This window comes from Nycticebus coucang, chromosome 20, assembly GCF_027406575.1.
Source record: "Nycticebus coucang isolate mNycCou1 chromosome 20, mNycCou1.pri, whole genome shotgun sequence".
Taxonomy (NCBI): Eukaryota; Metazoa; Chordata; class Mammalia; order Primates; family Lorisidae; genus Nycticebus; species Nycticebus coucang.
In genome coordinates, this window is record NC_069799.1 from 49,661,627 (window position 1) to 49,685,040 (window position 23,414).

General features: G+C 39.8%; 1 protein-coding gene across 1 annotated transcript in view; it reads left to right on the forward strand.

Annotated features, from left to right (window-relative positions):
- The window catches only part of PRTFDC1 (phosphoribosyl transferase domain containing 1), a 110,786-nt gene that overhangs the window by 5,697 nt on the left and 81,675 nt on the right, over positions 1–23,414 (forward strand). The window contains exons 3-4 of the mRNA XM_053572594.1: positions 7,438–7,544; positions 11,741–11,924. Of these exons, the coding sequence (XP_053428569.1) occupies positions 7,438–7,544; positions 11,741–11,924 (291 nt within the window). The remainder of the gene's footprint in view (positions 1–7,437; positions 7,545–11,740; positions 11,925–23,414) is intronic.

Here is a 23,414-nt window from a genome sequence, read left to right on the forward strand (position 1 = left end):
TCTGCAGTTCACAGCAACCTCCATTCCTCCAGGCTTGGACTGACTTACAGCACAATTTGCGTGCACCATTTAGGAAAACAAAGCATAAACCAGTAGTTCCATCTTCTCTAACTGACTTCCATCTCAAGAGTGAAAACTCACTACTTCAGATCAACCAGAAATAATGGCCACTTAGGATTATGGAACAGTTTTAGAGAGATACATTTCTTTACTTTTAAATGTATAGCTTTGGCAAATAGGTTTAAGGCCCTTCTTTAGATGAATTAAAACATATAATTTGTAATTAAACAATTGATGTTTCAGTATATCTAAATGGTTAACATTTATTGCAGAAATGTTACAGGAAAATGAGGCTCAGGGAAGAGAAAGAACACTCATATACTATGGTTAAAAGAGGAAGGGCTTTATTCCAGCCGGAGAAGGTGGCAGACCAGAGTCCAACATGGCCATGCTTCCTGACTGGCTCAGTCTTCTCTTTTTATCTCCAGTCAAAAAGTTCTGACCCAGGGATACCTTTTTTATTGGTTGGTTTGAATCAAGGTGGAGAAGTGGGCTCAGGATTTTATAGAACCGCTGGCTTTGATAGAAGCATTAGTTTCCAGGCCCCAGGAAGTTAAGTTTCTATAAATTCCTAAGAGCTGAGTCACCAGAGGGTGGACCTTGCAGGTGTATGCTTGGGGGCCTCCTTGAGAAGACCTCTGTTCTCTTAGACCTCACTTTTTCCGGGTATCTTTTCTCAGAAGTAGTATAGACCAGATGCTGATATAGAGTCTTACATCCATTATCTATCTTACTTAATGCTCGCCATAGCCATAGGAGACGGGCATTGACTCTGTTTTACATATGAATACACTGAAATTTAGAGAACTTAACCTGCCCATGGTCCCACAGCTGGCAGACGTGCTCCGGCTATGTAAGATTTCCAAGGCCATGCTCTTAACTGCTTGCTATTCCGTGCTGCCTCTGAGCTATAGATGACATTACCATATTTGTGTATAGGTTTGTTTTGTCATTTTTCTAGTGTCTTCCCTCTTTTTGGCATTCATTTTTGGCATTCTTCTCACTTTTTCTTTTTTTTTGTCATCATTTTTTAAGCACTCACTATACACCAGCTAGTGTACCAGGTACTCTAAGCACATTATCTGTTCTCTCTCTCTCTTTTTTTTTGAGACAGAGTCTTGCTTTGTTGCCCCAGTTAGAGTGCAGTGGCATTATCACAGCCCAATGCAACCTTAAACTCCTAGGTTCAAACGATTCTCCTGCGTCAGTTTCTTGAGTACCTCAGAATACAGGTGTGCAGCGCTACATGTGTTGTAGGAAGGCGAGGCCCAATGGAGAGAAAGAGCACCCAAACACCGTGTTTATAAGAAGAAGGGCTTTCTTCACTGCCGGGAGCTTACGCATAGAAGAATTCCAAATGGCTGTACTCCCTAACTGGCTTGGTCTTTCCCTTTTTATCTACAGTTAAAAAGTTCCAACCCATAGGTACCTTTTTCACTGGCTAGTTTGAATTAAGGGGGAAATGCTATTCTAGCCCGCACAAGAACTACAGGATTTCACAAAAATGAAAATTTCCAAGTTCCAGGAAGTTAAGTTAACAAGTTCCCAAGAGCTGAGTCACCATGGAGAGGACCCTGAAGGTGTATCCTTGTGGTCTCCTTGAGAAGACCTGTTCTTCTAGACCTCACCCTTCTGGGGTATCCTCGCTCATACCCAGCTAATTTTTCCCATTTTTAGTAGAGATGGGATTTCACTCTTGCTCGGGCTGGTGTGGAACTCTTGGCTTCAGGTAGTCCTCCCACTTTGGCCTTCCAGAGTACTAGGATTACAGGCGTGAGCCACTGTGCCTGGCCTATTGTATTTCTTTTAATCCTTACAACCTTGTCCTTAGGTTTTATTGTGTTTTATTTAAAGGAGGGGGAACTGAGTCTTGGAAAGGGTAAATTGTTTTCCTGGCATTACAGTTCTAGTTGTCAGAGCCAGACTCTTGAACATGAAGTAGAGAGTGGTTTCTGAGATTCAACCAGAATAGGAGTAGTGGATTTGCATGGTTGGATGGATGAGCTTAGAAGACCACTAGGTAATAGTATCACCAGTGCAAGGGCTCCAGGAAGTGGAGTGGGTAGTGTGTGTGATCTGGGCCATCAGTTGGCCAATGGATATTATAGATCTGAATCTCCAGAGCCTTGGACATTGGTGCTCTTTATCCCAAGGAGACAAACTGTGAGTTGAGGCTGGTGTTTAGGTAGCTGAGAGGCCCGAGGGTGGAGACAGTCATTCGTTCATTTAACATTTTTGAGCAACCACCATATTCCAGGTCAGTGTTCTGGGCACCGAGGGGGATTCAACAATGAATAAGGTAAAGTCTCTGCCTGCAGGAGCTAGCATTCCTGTAGGAGGGTGAGACAGAACACATGCATACACTCACATCTTGTGCAGTGGTAGGGCTTGCTACAAAGCTCCGGGAAGGCCTTGCTGTGGAGGTATGATGGAGTGGAGAGTTGAAATAAGCAAAGGGCAGCTATGTCAGTGTCTGGAGGAAGAAATAGCACTGAGTAGTACTGAAGGCAAAAGAAATAGCAGGTACAAAGTTCAGGAGGCAGGGACAATGCCTGGCAGATTGTAGGCTGAATAAGGAAAACAGCAGCTCAAGCAGAGGAGGTCAGACAGGTAGACGCTGGTGGATTTTACTCAGTGACATGGCAAACTCTTGAAAAAATGGAGGAGAGGTGACACCTGTGGCTCAGTGAGAAGGGCGCCGGTCCCATATACCAAGGGTTGCAGGTTTGAACCCAGCCCTGGCCAAACTGCAACCAAAAAAAATAGCCGGGTGTTGTGGCGGGTGCCTGTAGTCTCAGCTACTCAGGAGGCTGAGGCAAGAGAATCGCCTTAACCAAGAGCTGGAGGTTGCTGTGAGCTGTGATGCTACAGTACTCTACTGAAGGCAAAAAAATGAAAGAAAAAGAAAGAAAAAATGTGAGCAGAAGGTTGCCATGATGTGATATATGTTTTATTTTTAATTTGTAATTATTATGGGCACTTAATAGTTGTAGATCTTTATAAGGGTACATGTGATGTTTTGATGTAGGCATACAATGTGAATTAATCAAATCAGGGTAATGGGGGTATCCATCACCTCAGGCATTTAACATTTCTTTGTGTTAGGAACATTCCAGTTACACTTTTTTAGTTATTTTAAAGTATACCCTAACTTGTTGGTTATGGTCTCTTTGTTGTGCTCACCGACTATAATCCTGGTTGTTGATCCTATTTAACCTGTTACCTTTCCTGCCTCTGGTAACCATCACTCCACTCTATCTCCATGAGATCAATTGTCTTTACTACTTACCTCTCACATATGAATGAGAAAGACCTGAGATTTGTCTTTTTGTGTTTGGCTTATTTCACTTAACACAATGATCTCCATCCAGTTCCAACCCTATTGTTGGAAATGTCAGGATCTTACTCTTTTTGTGACTGGGTAATATTCCAATGTGTGTATATACCACAATTTCTTTATCCATACATTTGCTGATGGACATTTAAGTTGATACCATAGTGAGGCTATTGTGAATATGGGAATAAACACGGGAGTGCATCTGCTGTTTGATATGCTGAATTCCCAGGTTTTGGATATATACCCAGTGGTGGGATTTCTGGGTCATACGGTAGTTCTATTTTTACTTTCTTTTTTTTTTTTGACATAGAGCCTCAAGTTGTCACCCTGGGTAGAGTGCCATGGCATCATAGCTCATAGCAACCTCCAACTCCTGGGCTCAAGTGATTCTCCTGCCTCTGCCTCCCAAGTAGCTGGTACTACAGGCACCTGCCACAACGCCCAACTATTTTTTTTTTTTGTTGTTGTTGCAGCCATCATTGTTGTTTGGTAGGCCCAGGCTGGATTTGAACCCGCCAGCTCAGGTGTATGTGGCTGGCGCCTTAACTGCTTGAGCCACAGGCACCGAGCCCTATTTTTACTTTTTTGAGGAGCCTTCACACTGTTCTCCATCGTGGCTGCACTGATTAACATTCCCACCAACAGTGCACGAGGGTTCCCCTTTCTCGACTTCCTCACCATCATTCGGATTGCCTGTCATTTTGACGGAAGGCATTTTAACTGGGGTGAGATGATATGTCATTTGTAGTTTTGTTTTGCTTTTCTCAAATGATGTTGGGCATTTTTCATCTACCTATTGGCCATTTGTATGTCCTGTTTTGAGAAATAACATCTATTCAGATCCTTTGCTCATTTTGATTAGATTATTTGATTTTTTTTTTTTCCTTTTGAGTTACCGGTGCACCTTATATAGTCTACTTTATTAATTCCTCGTAGATGGGTAGTTTGTAAATATTTTCTCCCATTCTGTGGGCTATCTCCTCACTTTGTTGATTGTTTTCTTTGCTCTGCAGAACCTTTTTAGCTTGATGTGATCCCATTTATCCAATTTTGTTTTGGTTGCCCGGGCTTTGGGAGTATGAGTCATAAAGTTCTTGCCCAGACCAATGTTTTCTTTTAGTAGTTTCATAGTTTTAGTTCTTAGATTCAAGTCTTTAATCCACCTTGATTTGTTTTTTTGTATATGTATGTGGTGAGAGATGAGGATCCTGTTTTATTCTGCTATACATGGATATCCAATTTACCCAGTGCCATTTATTGAAGAGACTGTCCTTTTTCCACTGTATGTTCTCAGCAGCTTTGTCGAGGATAAGTGCACTATTAATGTTTGCAATTTTTTCTCGGTTTTCTGTTCTGTTCCATTGGTCTAATATGTTTATTTTTATGCTAGTACCATATTGTTTTGGTAACCACAACTCTGTAGTATAATTTGAAGTGAGATAATATGATTCCTCCAATTTTGTTCTTTTTGCTTTGGATGGCTTTGGCTCTTCTGGATCTAAATTTTAGGATTATTTTTTGTATTTCTGTGAAGAATGTCATTGGTATTTTTATGGGGATTGCATTGAATCTGTAGTTTGCTTGGGAATTTCTTTTTTTTTTTTTGGCCGGGGCTGGGTTTGAACCCGCCACCTCCGGCATATGGGATCGGCGCCCTACTCCTTGAGCCACAGGCGCTGCCCTTGAATCTGTAGTTTGCTTTGGGAATTACAAACATTTTAACAATATTGATTATTTCAATCCATGAGCATAGAATATTTTCTCATAGTGTATCTTTTTAAAGGAGCACGCCAGCTGCAATGTGTAGGGGCTATAAAAGTGGAATTGAGGAGGCCAGGGTAGGCCCGGAAGAAATGATGGTGGTGTGGACTGGTGGCAGAGGACAATGGTAGAGTTGCTCAGACATAGTCCTGGCTAAATTTTGAGGAAATTGAGGATAGAATTAGCTAATGGCTTGTATGAGGGGGGATGTGTGTGAAAGAAAGGAGTCAGCGACAACCGCAAGGTTTTGGTTTGAGCAGCTGGAACAATGACTTGCTTTCCTGAGACGGGAAAGGGATAAATTTGGGGAGAAGTATTGCGAGTTGGTTTGACTGGAATTCCAGAAGCCAGAACTGGGATGGGAGTGAGTGGGGCTGGACCATAAGCTTCCCTTCCAACATCTGAGCAAAGGGGAACTGGGTTTGAGTCCTGCATGAGGAGGAAGGGGTGGAAGCTGGGAATGCTGCCACGTGAAGTGGAGCGTAACTGGGTTCTAAAACAACAGAAGACAGGTCAGACTGAGTTCAGGCATCTTCCCAGTGGTCCTGAAGTGGAGAGTTTGGTGGAACAGAGAGCTGAGAGGGGGCAGCAGGAATTTGGGAAGGAAGCCCAGGGGGCAGCAGCAGTCTGCAAGGGACTCTAGGAGGAAGTGGGATCTGAGATGGGCTGTTGAGCAGGAACCTGAGTTTTCTTTTCTTTTCTTTTTTTTTGTAGAGACAGAGTCTCACTTTACCGCCCTCAGTAGAGTGCCGTGGCGTCACACGGCTCACAGCAACCTCCAGCTCTTGGGCTTATGTGATTCTCTTGCCTCAGCCTCTTGCGCAGCTGGGACTACAGGTGCCCGCCACAACGCCATTCTTTTTTTTTTTTGCAGTTTGGCCGGGGCTGGGCTTGAACCCGCCACCCTCGGCATATGGGGCCGGCGCCCTACTCACTGAGCCACAGGCGCTGCCCGGAACCCGAGTTTTCAGAGGGAGATGGGAAACCCGAGTTTCTTCAGAGGGAGATGGGAAAGGGAGGGAGGAAGGGTGCAGGGTGCACACAGACAAATGAACAGAAACCTGGAGCTGGGAAAGATCCCAAAGACTTAATTGCAAACCATTCTGAGGGCCTAAATTAAGGAATGGTGCAGGGAGTTGGGCTGGAAACTCAAAGGCCTGGAAAGCTCAGAGCTGGACAGAGAAGTCTGATGAAAGTGGACAGGAGTGACTAAAGAGCAGGAAACTGGCAGGCAGCTACAGTGTGGTTTGAACAGGGAACACTTGGTCGTTGCATATTTTTTTCCCACTAGAATAAGGAGGTTGTTGCATATTTTCTTGATGATCTGAAAGTAAAAGTAACACCAACTTCACTTTCATTTTCTCCCCAACGTCTTTACTGTTCTAACTATAAAACCTGCAGGAGAAATACTTGCTATCAGGCAGACACTATATGAATAGGCCAATTTTCTGGACCATCAGTTTCCAATGGGACTGAATTAAGTTTCTGCTATAGTACATCCTTTTAAAGACTATAATTATAGGGCCAGTTAAAAGTTTGGGCCGTCTCTAATCCCAAGAGATATGTACTTTCAGTAGGTAATTCTCTCCTAGGCAGCTGAGGCATTTACAATGAATAGAAATGTAATAGCGTCTACTATAATATATTGTAATAATACTGTATACATTATAAAATCATAAATGTGTTATTTATTATAACATTCATAATAATCACATAATTTAGATGAAAGTTATATGTATTTACAGATATACACTCTTACATTGAGTTAGCTATGAGACACACATTTTATATATTTATCATATGATGCCAATAGTTAGGAATGGAGCACTCCATTTAATACTAAGCCTTTTACCATGTTACAATAATCCGGTAACCTTGCCTCAGTGAGTTTTACATAGAATTGTTTTTCAAGTGATACTCTTTTTTGTTGTTTCTTTTTTATGTTTTTTTATTTTTTTATTTTTTTTGTAGAGACAGAGTCTCACCCCATGGCCCTCGGTAGAGTGCCGTGGCCTCACACAGCTCACAGCAACCTCCAACTCCTGGGCTCAAGCGATTATCTTGCCTCAGCCTCCCGAGTAGCTGGGACCACAGGCGCCCGCCACAACGCCCAGCCACTTTTTTGGTTGCAGTTTGGCCGGGGCCGGGCCCGAACCCACCACCCTTGGTACATGGGGCCGGCGCCCCACCGACTGAGCCACAGGCACCGCCTTCTTTTTTATGTTTTAAAAATAAATTTCCACTGAAAAGTACCATAACCAAGATACTTTGATTTGCAGATTATGGACAATTGGCCGGGGTATGACTTGAATTTATTCACATACCCACAGCACTATTGTGGAGATTTGGATTATGTCCTTATACCTCATGGCATCATCGTGGACAGGTGAGTGTGATTTTCTGTGTCAATCTTGGTCCTGCATTCAGCTGGCCCAGTTTTCAGTGAATCATGTAATATATGTTAGGATCCTGTTCCTGATTTCCTTTCCATAGAAGTAGAGAGAAGTTTTATAGGGCAGAGAATTTGAAATAAAATGAATTTATACTTTAACTGAATGGTTTACCTGGGCATTTGTTCAGGGGGAATTGTAAAGAATGTTATTACTAATAACAGCCTCAAAATAGCAATGTCCTAAGATGGTTTTTCCATGGAATATAAGGCTCCTCCTCGAGGGGAGTAAAGTTCCATGATCAAATAAATGTGGGAAAAATTTGCATTTCCCCAAATGCTAAATCTCTCAGTTTGTAATTCAAAGCAAACATTAACGTATTGAAGGTTCTGAAATAATGACAAAGGAAAGAGAGAAAGCAAACAGAAATTAATTTGACTTTAACAATTCAACTTATTTGTGCAAAGAGAGATTTTGTACTCAGTTCACCTCTTCATAACTCTCAGAAGAGATTTCCCTTAGCACCAATTTGGGAAGCCCCTCATTAAAACAAATTCCTGCTTTTCTTATCTGGATTTCGTGATTTCAATTAATTGCATTCTGATCTAGAACATGATTGAATCCTAGGTGAGATTACCCTTATCCTATTGGAGAATCCCTCAGTGAACTTGTCAAAATGTATATACTTAAACTTTATGCCAAAAATTTCTATATCAGTGGTCTTGGGTAGGGCCAGTAATGCCCCTCCTCACCACTGAAATGTTTATTAAGATGTAATTTACTTACTACTGTACCGAATTCACTCATTGCAAGCAAATAATTTAATGACTTTTAGTAAATTTTTATGGTTTGGCAATCATCATCACAAACCAGTTTTAGAACATTTTTATTATCCCCAAAAGTTTGTTTGCAGTAATTTCTGCTCTCACCCCCAGCATTAGGCAGTCACTAATCTGCTTTCTTACTCTGTAAATTTGTCTTCTCTGGACATTGCATATAAATGAAGTCATAAAATATCTAATTATCGATTCACTGGTTGATAGACATTTGATTTCCAATTTTTGGCTATTGTTAAGAATGCTTCTGGGACTATTCATATGTAAGTCTTTGTGTGGATTCACATGTAAGTCTTGGATGGATTTCTTGAATTCTGAGTTTTCAGGTAAGTTTAAGAAACTGTCAATTATTTTCCAAAGTGATTGCATCATTTTATATTCCCACCAGCAATATATGAGGGTGCTAGTTTCTACACATACCTGCCAGCGTTTACTATTGTCTGTCCTTTTGATTACAACCATTCTAGCAGATTTATAGTGGTATCTCATTGTGATTTTAGTTTGTATTTTCCTAATCATGAGTGTACATGTTGGCTATTCACGTGTCTTCTTTGGCGAGAGGCTTATTTAAGTCTTTTGCCAATTTTTAATTTCAGTGGTGTCTTTTTATTGAGTAGTAAACTCAATATTGTTTATATATTTTGGATACAAATCCTTTATCAGAGATATGATTTGCAAATATTTCTCCCCAGTCTGTGGATTGTCTTTTCATTTTCTTATTGGTATCTTCTGAGAAGAATGTATAATCTGTTGCTGTTGGATGAAGTATTCTATACATGTCGATGAGATTCAGTTTATTGATGGTACTGCTCAGTTCAACTAAGTCCTTTCTTATTTTCTAACAGTTGAATCTGTCAGTTACTAATAGTGGGGAAGTTGAAGTCCCTAAATGCAGTGGTAGATTTGTCTATTTCTCCTTGCAGTTCTAGCATTTTTTTGACACTCAGTTGTTTGAACCATACACATTAAAAATTATTATGTCTTCCTGGAGAATTGACCTCTTTCTCATTATGTAACATCCCTCTTTATTCCTAATAATTTTCTCTACCCCATGGTCTCTTTTGTCTGAAATTAATATAGTTACTGCATTGCATCTTTGTATTTTAAATGTGTTCTTTGTAGGCAACATTTAGTTGGGTCCTTTTTTAATCCCCATTGACAGTCTCTGTCTTTTAATTAGTGTATTTAGACCATTCATATTAGTGTGATTATTGATATAATCAATTTAGTATCTATCATATTTGTAACTATTTCCATTTATTGCTGTCAGTCCTTGTTTCTTTTTTTCTTTTACTTTTTTTTTTTGAGACAGAGTTTCAAGCTGTCACCTTGGGTAGAAGGCCGTGGCATCATGGGGCTCCAAATGGGGCTCAAGCAATCCTTTTTGCCTCAGTTTTTCTATTTTCAGTAGAGCCAGGGTCTCACTTTTGTTCAGGCTGGTCTCAAACTTGTGAGCTCAAGCAATCCACCTGCCTCAGCCTCCCAGAGTGCTAGGATTACAGGCTGAGCCACCGTGCCTGGCCTTGTTTCTGTTTTGTCTTCTACTCTGTGAAATGTGTCTCCCCCACAATGTGTGGCCTTTGATGACTGTGTAGTTTATTTTTCTTGTTTTTATTTTTAAACCTTCCTTACTACAGTTCACCCTGTGTCTGAATAGCTTAGAGTTGAGTCCATAATTGCTTAGAAGTTGTATTCAAACACTTTGAGCCAGTAAAGCTTCTACTCTCTTCTGATGGGGATGTGTGTGTGTGGGGTGGGGGGGGGCTGACAAGCATAATAAAATTTCTTTCAAGTCTTCTAGGCTTTTATTTTCCCTAGGCTCTCTTGTGTGTCCTCTGCACATGCACATAGCCTCCATTGTCCAAGGATATGTGGGCGGCTTAGGCTCACTCTAGTCTCTGCTGTGCATATGCACAGCCTCTGGTCAACTTGAGATACCCAAAGAACTGATGTGTCCCCCGGCTGTGTGACCGTCAACCCCCCACCCCCAAACTCCCTATTAAATCCCCAGCTATCCTCCCAGTTCATTGCTCAAAGTGGATCACACCTCAGGATAATTGAGCTGTGCTACTGAGATGGCCATTGTAGCTTATGGTGTCCCCAATCAAGTACGGTGTTCCCAATCAAGTACGGTGTTCCCAATCAAGTACGGTGTTCCCAATCAAGTGAGTTTCCTTTGGCAGTTCTGGGGGTTGGGGTGATGGGAGCATCCCCAGGCCAGAATGCCATAGATTCATGCTATTTCTCTGTATTCATGATTAAATATTTCTCAGTCTGTTGTATGCCTTTGGTTGATTTCAAGAGTGCTGAGATAGTTGTTTTTTGACCTTTTTGTCCAGATTTATAGTTGTTTTTCAAAGAAAGGATATGCTGACCTCCTTACTCCATCGTACTGGAAACAAATACCCCTTTTTAAGGAGCATGCCAGATACTCTGATATACATTTTTTTGATGATCGTATTTTGAGAAACATTGCCTAAAACCATGGCTACCATTCTATAGGTGTATATACATTTTATAAATCTATAGAATGTATTATGTGTGTGCATGTTATATATGAAGAATATATATTTTATATAATTCAGTTCAGTTTTTTAGATTTAATTCTATTTGACCTGCCAGTGGGGATTTTTTTTTTTTTTTTTTGAAAGCATGTGCCTTAGATCCTGTCTCCATTTCAGGTTTTGATGTTATATGGTATATAGACATGAAACAATTAGAAAATACAAGAGTACTTCCAAATGAAGTATCAGGTGGCAGGGCTGCTGCAAGATCACTTCGCCCAATTATACTGCACAACCCCAGGGGGCATCCTTTGCCTCGTGTTCCATGGAAATGCGGCCTCCTGCTGAGGTACTCTGGGGCAGCTTTCACATAGGCAATGTACTACCTTTGTTAAATATAAGTTACCTGTTATTTTTTTAGATAGTTACCATGGTTTTGACTTTTCCTCCAGTCTCCTGTGATGCTGTGAGTAGGTGAGTCACTCTCTATTTCCTTTTTCTCTACCATAAAGTGAGCATAATATCCCCAGATAGTATCGTAACATTGTTAAGGTTATAACAACCAGGCATTGTAGTAACAAAATATAGCACTCATGAATTTTGACGTTATATTTTACACCTTAATAATTTTTGTGACATAGAGAAATAAGAATTTATGTTTTGAACGTGGTCTCTGAGTCCAACCTTAACAAAAGTTTTCTGTCTGTAGGGTTTGGTTTCCTGAGCTTTTCTCCACATCCCCCTGAGTAACCTGCTATGCATAACACATCATGCATTTACATTAAAACAACAGAAACATTCAGAAGAGGTTGTGGTTTAATGTGTGTATTTGTTATCCCTTACTGCTTTCAGAATTGAGCGGCTGGCTAAGGATATTATGAAAGACATAGGATATAGTGACATCATGGTCCTGTGTGTGCTTAAAGGAGGTTACAAATTCTGCGCTGATCTAGTGGAGCACTTTATGAACATCAGCCGAAATTCAGATCGATTTATCTCCATGAAAGTTGATTTCATCAGACTAAAAAGTTACCGGGTAAGTTGTTTCACATTCCACTTTCATTGCACAGTATTTCCATTTAACAGTGGTTTATAAAAATGAAGAGTGCATTCATGTGAAAGCCATAAATTAGTTTCATAGTAGGGCTGAGTACATTGGATACTTTTTCTTCCATTCTTGAGATACTTTACTAAGAAGAATATGTTCCAGCTCCATCCATGTAAACATGAAAGAGGTAAAGTCTCTATCTTTCTTTAAGGTTGCATAATATTCCATGGTGTACATATACCACAATTTATTAATCCATTTGTGGATCGATGGGCACTTGGGCTTTTTCCATGACTTAGCAATTATGAATTAGGCTACAATAAACATTCTGGTACAAATATCTTTGTTATGATGTGATTTTTGGTCTTCTGGGTATATATCTAGTAGAGGAATTATAGGATTGAATGGCAGATCTAGTAACCTAAGCATATGGGGAAGGGTGTGAGGGAGGGGAGGGAGGAGAGAGGTGGGCGGAGGGAGGGTGATTGGTGGGATTATACCTGCGGTGCATCTTACAAGGGTATATGTGTAACTTAGTAAATGTAGAATGTAAATGTCTTAACACAACAACTAAGAAAATGCCAGGAAGGCTATGTTAACCAGTGTGATGAAAATGCGTCAAACGATCTATAAAACCAGTGTATGGTGCTCCACGATCGCATTAATATACATAGCTATGATTTAAAAAAAAAAAAAAGATAAAAAAAATGAAGAGTGTAAGTTTTTTGTTTTTTTAAGACAGAGCCTCAAGCTGTCACCCTGGGTAGAGTGCTGTGGCATCACAGCTCACAGCAGCCTCCAACTCCTGGGCTTAAGCAATTCTCTTGCCTCAGCCTCCCAAGTAGCTGTGACTACAGGTACCTGCCACAATGCCCAGACATTTTTTTAGTTGTAGTTATCATTGCTGTTTGGCAGGCCAGGGCTGGATTCGAACCCGCCAGCTCTGGTGTATGTGGCTGGTGCCTTAGCCACTTGAGCTACAGACGCTGAGCCAAGTTTTTTGTTTTTTACTCATCACTATACAAATGAGGATGTAAAATTTTTTTTAATTTGTTTAATTTGCAAGAACACTACAACCTACTATAACAATTCAAATAGTATTCTTTGGGGTGATGCCTGTGGCTCAGTGAGTAGGGTGCCGGCCCCATATACTGAGGGTGGCGGGTTCAAACCCAGCCCCTGGCCGAACTGCAACAAAAAAATAGCCGGGTGTTGTGGCGGGCGCCTGTAGTCCCAGCTGCTCGGGAGGCTGAGGCAGGAGAATCATGTAAGCCCAAGAGCTGGAGGTTGCTGTGAGCCGTGTGACGCCACGGCACTCTACCGAGAGCAGTAAAGTGAGACTCTGTCTCTACAAAAAAAAAAAAAAATAGTATTCTTTGGGGACAGTGAGGGGACCTTCTCTCTGTTTCCACATATATGGAAAGAGTCTTCAGGAATGATTCATACATTCTTTTATGGTGATAAAGCACAGTTGTTATTTGCTGGTGCCCGGCCTCATGGATGAGTATGGTCCGTGTGTAAACACTGATGTGTTTCCACCCTGGGTGTCACTGTTGGATCTGGAGACCTGTGGCAGGGTGTTTGGTGCACAGATGAGGCATATTACTTAGGTGGCTGCGATCATGGCCTGGAGTTAAAGAAGCCTTGTGATGCTTTTTGATTTAATGTACTATAAAGCATTCAGACTAACTTACTGTTGAGTAAAGGATTCTTGGGGTCAAACCATGAAAATATTCTCATTGACTAAATTAGCATGTCACATTATAATTCATTAATCACCCTTTGAACTGGCTCTCTATTGCTGTGTGACAAAATCACACCCAAACTTAGTGCCTTAAACCAACACATATTTATCATCTTATGGTTTCTGCGGGTCAGAAACCTGGGTACAGTATAGCTGGGTTTTTTGCTCAGAGTCTTACCAGGCTGAAATTGAAATGTTAGCTTGGGTTTTGATATCATCTGAGGTTTGGGGTCCTCTTCCAAGATCACTGGCTGTTGGCAGGATTCAGGTCCTGTTTCTTGCTGGAGACCACACTCTGTTCCTAGAGCTGCCTTAAGTGTTTGGTTCACCAGCTCCTCTAGGAGTTCACAACATAATTAATACTTTGCTTCTTCAAGCCCAGTGGCAGGATCTTGGCCTTTTGTTAAAGGTTGCTGTATGAGATAAGGTAGTTGGCCTTTAGATGGGCTCAAGTCAATTGACTAGTCAGCTAGTCTTGGGAATGAATTTCCCACATATTTACAAGTCTCGCTCGCACTCAGGTGGACAGCGATCTTGAGGGACAAGACTGTCACATTCTTTACCTCACTTCTAGACAAGCTGGCACGTTAGTTCTTATTTCTTAAAATATTCTGTTTTCCTGATGACCTTTCAGGCCAGGGCCAACCTAGTTTTTGTAGACCCCTTTGCCCTAATTTCATAGATTTATCCTTTTTCAAGGACCTTTTCTCTCTTTATATTCCAGTGTTTCCTTCTTACCTAGTTGGATAGGTATCTCATTGTGGTTTTAATTTGCATGTTCCCAGTGAATAATGATCTTGGGATTTCTTTTCACTTGCTTATTTGCTGTTCATGCTTACTGCTGTTCAAGTTTTTCAGATGCAGTGTTTGTTCAGATATCTTGCTCATTTTTTAAATTGGGGTGTTATTATTGAGTTTTGAGAGTTCTTTGTGTATTTTGGCCATGAATCCTTTATTAGATATGTATTTTGAATATGTTTTCTAGTAAATGAGTTGTTTTTTTGATTTCATACTATTGTGGGTTTTTTTTAAAGAACATAATCTAGTTTTACTCTTTTGATGTCTGTAAGAAGTTTTTCTCTAATTGAAGATCACAATGATTTTCTTCTTTTTTTTAAAAAAAGCCATGTTAATTTTTTAATGTGGTATATGGGTCAAAGACTCCTTTTTTTTTTAGCATGTGAATGTTCAATTGTTTCAAAATTATTTCCAAAAAGACAATCGTTTTCCATTGAATTACTTTTGGTCTTCCATTGAATATCAACTGACTGCATATGTGCACCTGGGTCTATTTGTGGAAACTGTCACATCTGTTCATTTCATTTGTCAACACCACACTATTTTGATTACCGTAGCTCAATAATAAATCTGGAAATCTGGTAATACATAGCCTCCAACTTTGTTCTTTTTCAAACTGTATTCTTGTTCTTTGCCTTTCTATATAAATTTTAAAATCATGTTGTTGATTTCTACAAAATAACATGTTAGAATTTTCATTGAGATTGCTTTGAATCTATAGATCAGTTAGAGGAGAATTGGCATCTTAACAAAATTTAGTCTTCCATTCCATGAACAGGGTATTATCTCCCAACTTGTTTTCATCTTATTTAATTTCAGTGTTTTCTAATTTCTTTCTTTTTTTTTAGTGTTTTCTAATTTCTAAGAGTCATATCTTAGGTATATTTGGTCACATTTATACTTCACTATTTAATGTGTTTTGGTCCTATTACATTCAGTAAGGTTTTTTGAATTTTAATTTCCATTTGTTTACGCAATACCATTGATTTTATATATTGAAGCCTATGACTTTTCATAACTCTCTCATTAGTCCTCATAGCTTTTGAGAATCACAGATTCTCTTAGATTATCTTTGAAGATAACCATGAATAGAAATGTTTTGTTTTTTTTTTTCACTTACATAATGTTAGGTAATTGTCCCAGAGAAAGCCACTCCCACAGAAAAGCCCCTTCCTACTTTCTACAGACCAAGATTAGCTGTCTCACTCTTTTTTTTTTTTTTTATTGTTGGGGATTCATTGAGGGTACAATAAGCCAGTTACACTGATTGCAATTGTTAGGTAAAGTCCCTCTTGCAATCATGTCTTGCCCCCATAAAGTGTGACACACACTAAGGCCCCACCCTCCTCCCTCCATCCCTCTTTCTGCTTCCCCCCCAATAAACTTAATTGTCATTAATTGTCCTCATATCAAGATTGAGTACATAGGATTCATGCTTCTCCATTTTTGTGATGCTTTACTAAGAATAATGTCTTCCACTTCCATCCAGGTTAATACGAAGGATGTAAAGTCTCCATTTTTTTTAATAGCTGAATAGTATTCCATGGTATACATATACCACAGCTTGTTAATCCATTCCTGGGTTGGTGGGCATTTAGGCTGGAGAAACCTCAAAGCACTCAACCTAGACCTCCCATTCGATCCTGCAATCCCATTACTGGGCATCTACCCAGAAGGAAAAAAATCCTTTTATCATAAGGACACTTGTACTAGACTGTTTATTGCAGCTCAATTTACCATTGCCAAAATGTAGCTGTCTCACTCTTAAAGTTACAGCTACCCGCTGAAAATTTCAAACTTTTGGCCTGCCCCTAACGGCTCTTCTGGATCGAGCAGTAACTCCTTATTGGCCATTCTACCATCCCGTCACTATTCTAAGACTTCCCCTAACTGAACTTATACAAAGGGGCATGCTCTCTCTCTCCCTCTCCCCCCACCCCCCTTCCCACTCCTCTGTCCTCTCTCTCTCTTTTCTCCTCTCTCTTCTTTTCTCTCCTCACTGGTCCTGCTCTGCAGCATCCCTCCCTTGCCAATAAAAACCTTTTGCACAAGCCTTGGTGGTCTGTGAGATCTCTGCTGGTCGAGTGCCACCTTTTCACACACTTTTTTTTTTGCCTTATTGCACTGGCTGGGACCCCCTGCACATTACTAAATAGGAATGTGAAAGAAAACATCTTTGCCTTGTTCTCAATTAGTATGATATTGACCATTGGTTTTTTGAAGATACGCTTGATCAGGTTAAGGAAGTTTCATTTATTACTAGTTTGCTAAGAGGTTTTTGGCATTTTTTAAAAATTATGAAAGAATGTTGTCACATGCTTTTTCTTGGTCTACTGAGATGTTGAATTACATTGATTGGGTTTTCAGTGTTAAACTGAAGATGCTGAGCCATCTTTCCATCTGGTCTTTTCATCTATTTATTGCTGGATTCAGTTTGTTGATTTTTCCGAGGATTTTTGCAGTTATGTTCATGGAGGATATTAAGCCATTAAGCCTTTTTTTCTTATAATACATTTCTCTGGTGTAGTCAGGATTATATTGGTCTCATAAAATTAATTGGGAAGTATTTTCTCCTTATTCCTTTTCCAAAAATTAATATTAACTTTTGCTTGAATAGTTTATAGAATCTACCAGTAAAACTATCTTGGCCCGACGTTTTCTTTGTCAGAGGTTTTTAACCAGGAATTCAATTTCTTTAGTAGACACAGAGTAGTCAGGTTACTTTTCTTCTTGAGTAAACTTTAATGACTTGTTTCTTTCAAGGCATCTATCCATTTCACCTAAGTTTTCACATTTCTGGGCATAAAAGTGTTTATAATATTCCCTTATTATCTTTTATTGTCCGTAGTGATAGCCTCTCTTTCATTCCTAATGTTATTACATTTTATCTTCTTTCTTTTTCTTCACCCTTGTGCCTAGAGGTTTGTTGGTTTTTTGATTCTTTCAAAGAATTAGCCTGTGGCTTTCTGGATTCTCGCTATTGTCTGTTTCCAGTTCTGTCAGCTTACGCTTTTACCTTTATTAGTTCCTTCCATTTGCTTTGGAGTTATTTTGTTGTTGTTGTTTTCCTAGTTTTTATAAGATGGAAATGGAATTGACAGATTTGATTTTTCTTGTTTTCTAATGTAAACAGCTAATGCTATACATTTTCCTTTAATTACTTCTTTAGCCACATTCTGCAAATGTTGCTACAGTGTGTTTATTTTCACTCAATTCAAACTATCTTCTAATTTCTCTTGTGACTTCCCCTTTCACTCTGGTTGTTTAATTTTCAGATCTTTGGGGGATTTTCCAGAGATATTTTGGTATTGTTCCTAGTTTAATTCCACTGTAGAAACTATATTTCATATGATTTCAATTCTTTTAAATTTGTTAAGGCTCGTTCTATGGCCCAGAATTTAGTCAGATCTTGCTGAAACTAACACCATTGCAATTTATATCAAATTAAACAATAACTGCTATCTCTAATTTCTCATGCCATTTCATCGTCTGTTTCTCTGAACCACCTCTTTTTATTTTACTAAGGCTTTCACTGAGAGACACACATTCTAACACTTCTTGTACCCTGTTAACTCACGTTTACATGATACCAGTTCAGAAGAAATACTTGCATTTCTAAACTCCAGTGACATCATCCTCATTATCACTTCATCTGGACAGATATTTTCAAATTAACATAGTTTTCCTAGGGATGAGGATGTGGGAGTTCTGGTAGAGGAGGAAGGCAGTGGCTGCCATTGAAGGCTTCACCACCTTACCTCATCCAGACTCTCACATTGTGTGTCTTAGCTCTCGTCCCAGACCTTAAGTTAACTCTACAGGATCCCAAAATGATGGTGTCTCTTCTCTTCCCTTCTTATCAAATGTTCCTTCTCTTGTCTGTCACCAAGGTGACACACATCATGCGAGAGATGACTTCATGTCAAAGCCTACCTGCTCACTCAGGGCAAGCTCTCCTGCTAATTGAACATCTTCAGAAGAGGATGGAAAACCCATAAGTACAGTCCAGGGTATGGCATGAACAAACAGCACGGCAGCTGTCCCCATCCAGAGACGAGGACATTGCCAGGTTAGGCTCAAGCTGGCCATTCCTTTACATACTTGAGCTCTTTCAAAACTCCCAAGGGCAGAAACCAATTAAAAAAAAAAACAAAAAACCCAGACTAAGAAACACCACCAAATAAGGGGAACAGGACCAGCTCACTTTCCTCTTAAGACTGCATTTGGTTGCCACTGCATACCTCCGAACTTATTCATAGGGCGCAGGCATCTCAAAAACACCTTAGCAGTAACAATGGCCACTAGAGCATTCTGTTTATTCCTTTAGAACAGTGTTTTTCAACCTTTTTTGTTTCACGGGACACACTTGAACCTATACTTAAATTGCCATAGCACACTTAAAAATATGTTGATGCAAAAAACAAGTTAAAAAAAAAAAACGAATATACCTTTTTTGATTTATTTATTAACACAAACAAAATGTACCATCACAGCCAATTTATTTATAATTTGTAATAAAAAGATAATTAAAATTCTCAAAAAACTTATTTAATTTTTTTCTGTTTATTATTATTTAACTTTCACTGAGATATCTGAGCTTGATTCTTTTTTTTCTTTTTTTTAGAATATCTCCTTTGCAAGGTCGAATTTTGGGTAGGCATACTCTTAAATCTTCTTCCAAGAATTCTTGCCGTGATCAATTTTTGTTTTTAATATTATTCATTGCAGAAAAGCTTGCTTCACACAAATATGACACTGAGAATGGAAGAAGTATTTCTATTGCTTTTTGGGTAACATTTGGAAATTTACCCTCAAGAGTTGAACAATTGCAATTGTCATCGTTTATTATAGCAATAAAACGTTTATTTAGTATAACAATAATATCCTTGTATAATCAGTTTAAAGAGGTTTTCATTTTGATAAGTTCACTGATCTTTAAAATTTTTTCACAGCACACCTAAGATCCTCTCATGGCACATCAGTATGCCGTGGCACACTGGTTGAAAATCTCTGCTCTAGCAGTTTCTAGGGGTGGTGAGTGGAGATTAGGACTCTGTGCACTATTGAGGGTGCTGCTCAGAAACACTGTGTCGCTTTATCCGCCCTGTCCTGTTGCCTGGTGATTCCTTTTAAATTTCTTTTTTGAGGTTAAAAAAAAAAGAAAGGTCATTTTACTGAGAGGGGATGTTTCTCCTTGTCTCCACCCTCAGCATGTGTAAGTCACTTCAGCAGCTCTTTGTTATATTACACGTCCCATGCGACAGGACTTGAATTTGTGTGAATGGCAACAATCTAGATGAGGATTCAGCTAATTTCCTGGACGGCGCAGTTGAGGGACACTGGCACCCTGAATTTCTTACCCTGTGGAGTTTGGGTTTCTCCCTCTCTCCCTTTTGTGTTTCTAGGAATACAGAATTCTAATCAGCACGTGCTAGATCAACGGTTCTCAACCTGTGGGTAACGACCCCTTTGTAACAATGAAAAGACATCCTGCATATCAGATATTTACATTATGATTCATAACAGTAGCAAAAATGACAGTTATGAAGTAGCAACGAACATAATTTTCTGGTTGGGGGTCACCACAACGTGAGGAACTGTATTACAGGGTCGCGGCATTAGGGAGGTTGAGAACCACTGTACCAGATGGATTCCTTGTCTCATTTAATCTTGACCGCAACCGTGCTAGGTATTTCTCACCTTCTTTTACCCATGGAGAAATGGAGGCCCAGAGAGGTTAATGTCACACAGCCGATGAATAGTAGAAATGCATCAGCGGCCAGATCTGCATCTCAAGCCCGTATCCTTTGCAGCACTCGGCATTTCCCACAGAATTTTCTCAGGTTTTCTGAAAAACTTTACTGTTCCATAAGATATTAATATGTGTTCAGACATTTATAAAAGAGTTGGTTATATTTTCTCCTAAAATACATATAGGCGCAATATTAAGTACATGTATACAATTATTATTATTATGAAATACTTTGGCTTTTAGATATGGTAGCCTTGCTTGAGAAAATCTGGAGGTTGCAGGAAAGAGAATTTATTATTGTGACGTCCCACATGCACACATGTGACCAACCTAGTAGCACATCTTATGATATCAACTAAATTGGTGCAGGTATCCATTGTGCATTTTATTTAACAGAGATTTAAATAGCAATTAATTTTTCAGCTGTTCTAATCCAAAGATACACTACATTTCATGGGCCCCTATTGTGTTTCACCACTACATTACTTTTTTTTTTAAATTTTATTAAATAGAGACAGGGTCTTGCTGTGTTGCCCAGGCTAGAGTGCCATGGCATCACCACAATCACATCACTGCAGTCTCAAATTCTTGGGCTCAAGTGATCTTCCTGGCTCAGCCTCCCTAGTCGTTGGGATTACAGGCGCCTACCACAATGCCCAGCTAATTTTTTGTTTTGTAAAGATGGGAACTCACGGTATTGCTCAGGCTAATCTCAAAATCCTGGCCTTAAAGCGATTCTCCCACCTTACCCTCCCAAAGTACAGGGATCACAGGTGTGAGCCACCAGGCCCAGCCTGCACATTCTAAAAATATTTTCTTTTTCTTAAACTAATACATGCATGTGGCCTAACAGAGAATTTAACACTAAAATTGGTCTCAGGCTATGGTGCCCTCAGTGGGCCTGGTAGAAAGAAGCAAGTCTCACAACCTCTCTGGAGAAAGTACTACAACCTAGGAGGGATTCCTATAGAGAAAAACCTCACTTAATCTGAGTTTACAAACCAAAATTATAAAGGATACATGAAAACAACCCTCCACAAGCTGGCAAAAAGACACAGCAGAGATGGGTAAGTGGACGATCAGAAAGAAAACATAAAATAATTATGCTTGAGGTGACTACATACATAAATTAAGGAATTTTAGAGAAAAGACAATACAACATGAAAAGAGAAAATCATGAGAACTTTCAGAAGTGGAATAATAAAATGTCTACCAGTGAGAAAGATAGCAAAAGAATGGATAAGATTATTTTTCTTTCTTTCTTTTTTTTTTTTTTTTTGAGACAGACTCTCAATTTGTTGCCCTGGCTAGAATGCCATGAGGTCATAGCTCACGGCAACCTCAAACTGTTGGGCTCAAACTATTCTCTGGCCTCAGCCTCCCATGTAGCTGGGACTACAGGTGCCTGCCACAATGTCTGGCTATTTTTAGAGACCAGGGTCATGCTCTTGCTCAGACTGGTCTCAAACTCCTGAGCTCAAGCAATCTACCTGCCTTGGCCTCCCAGAGTGCTAGGATGACAGGCGTGAGCCATGGCACCGGGCCAGAATGGGTAAGATAGTAACTAAATAGATGGTTGGACGTCATTATGGATGGGAATTTTGAACTGGAAGATAGATATGAAAAAATGAGGGCGGCACCTGTGGCTCAAGGAGTAGGGCGCCGGTCCCATATGCCAAAGGTGGCGAGGTCAAACCCAGCCCTGGCCAAAAACCAAAAAAAAAAAAAAAAAAAAATGACCCATAAGTTAGCATAGATAGAGATGGAAAATAAGAAAGTGGGTAGGACATGCAAGATAGAATGGAAAGACCCAAAATAAGTCACAGAGGAATTCTATAAAGCAAGACTAGAAGGAAGAGGAGAGCGGTGGGAAAATAAGGCTGTGTGTTATCATACATGGGCAGTGCTGTTTGTTGAGGACACATAAAATTTCTTGTACCTTGTATCTGTTCTTGTGTTTTGTTACATACAATTTCTTGTACCATAATAGGTTAAAAGTAACTGCTAAAATTCCTTTATAATACAAAAAGAAAACCCACGTACCTAAACATAAATAAATGAAAATTTAAATTGAAAAATGAAAACAAGATTTTTTTTTCCCCCTGAAAGTTTGGGCCTAAAACGTGGGTGCATAGTCTATATGGGAGTGCATTATATATGGCAAAATACAGGTCATTTATCCGCCCCTAGGGGTAACTGACTTAGTGTGTTTTGAGAAAGCCCTGTCAATGCAGGGGCCTTTTGAAATAGGTGTTCTAAGGGGCTCAGAGTGGGGAAACAGTAGGGTTTGAGAGAAGTTGGAGGAGAATCTTGTTAGGTACCCGCAAGCGACTTTTCAGCCGCCTTTTTTAGATGTGGATGTGTTATTTGCCAACCTTTTCTCCTTTATTCTCTCTTAAATGTTGCCCTGGTTGAAAGGTCCATTAATTTTATAAAATCCAATGTGAGAATCAATGCGCCAGTGTCTTTATTTTCTACCAATTTGGTTAGCTATCCTCTGAGCAAAACGTAAAATCTTTAAACTTCAAGACTTTAAAAATTGGGGAGGAATTTTATTTTAAGGAAGCCATAGTTCCAGTAGATAACCTCCGACATGTTGTTTGAATGCGCGTTGCCATGTATTAATTAAGAATTCCCGCCTGTTGGCAATACCAAGAGAAAGTTTTTAGGAGCTAAATAAAATACAACTCAACGTATAACCACAGAAAGTTGGAGAGATTTGCCACACTGGGGACGTGGGTCCCTGGGGAAACTGGCATCCATATTAAACAGGCTTATTAGAGCTATGAATTAGCCACAGACTAGTCCCAAGGGGAGAGAAACACTAAAATACATTTTTTTCTCTCTCATTCCCAGAGTTCAGAATAAACTATTTTAAGTAACTCTTTGATCATTCATGCTAGCGGAGAATGGGAATGGGATGGTTAAACCAGATCCAGCATCCTTCGTTCTAGTGAGTAGTTTTCACTTCATCCTACAGCTAGGCTTTTGCTGAATTGTTCCCATGGATATTATAGTAAGGGTGGCTTGAGTTGAATGCCTCCTTTTTTTTTTTTTTTTTGGTTGCAGCCATCATTGTTGTTTGGCAGGCCCAGGCTGGATTCGAACACACCAACTCAGGTGTATGTGGCTGGCACCTTTGCCACTTGAGCCACAGGCGCCGAGCCTCCTTTTCTTTTTTAAA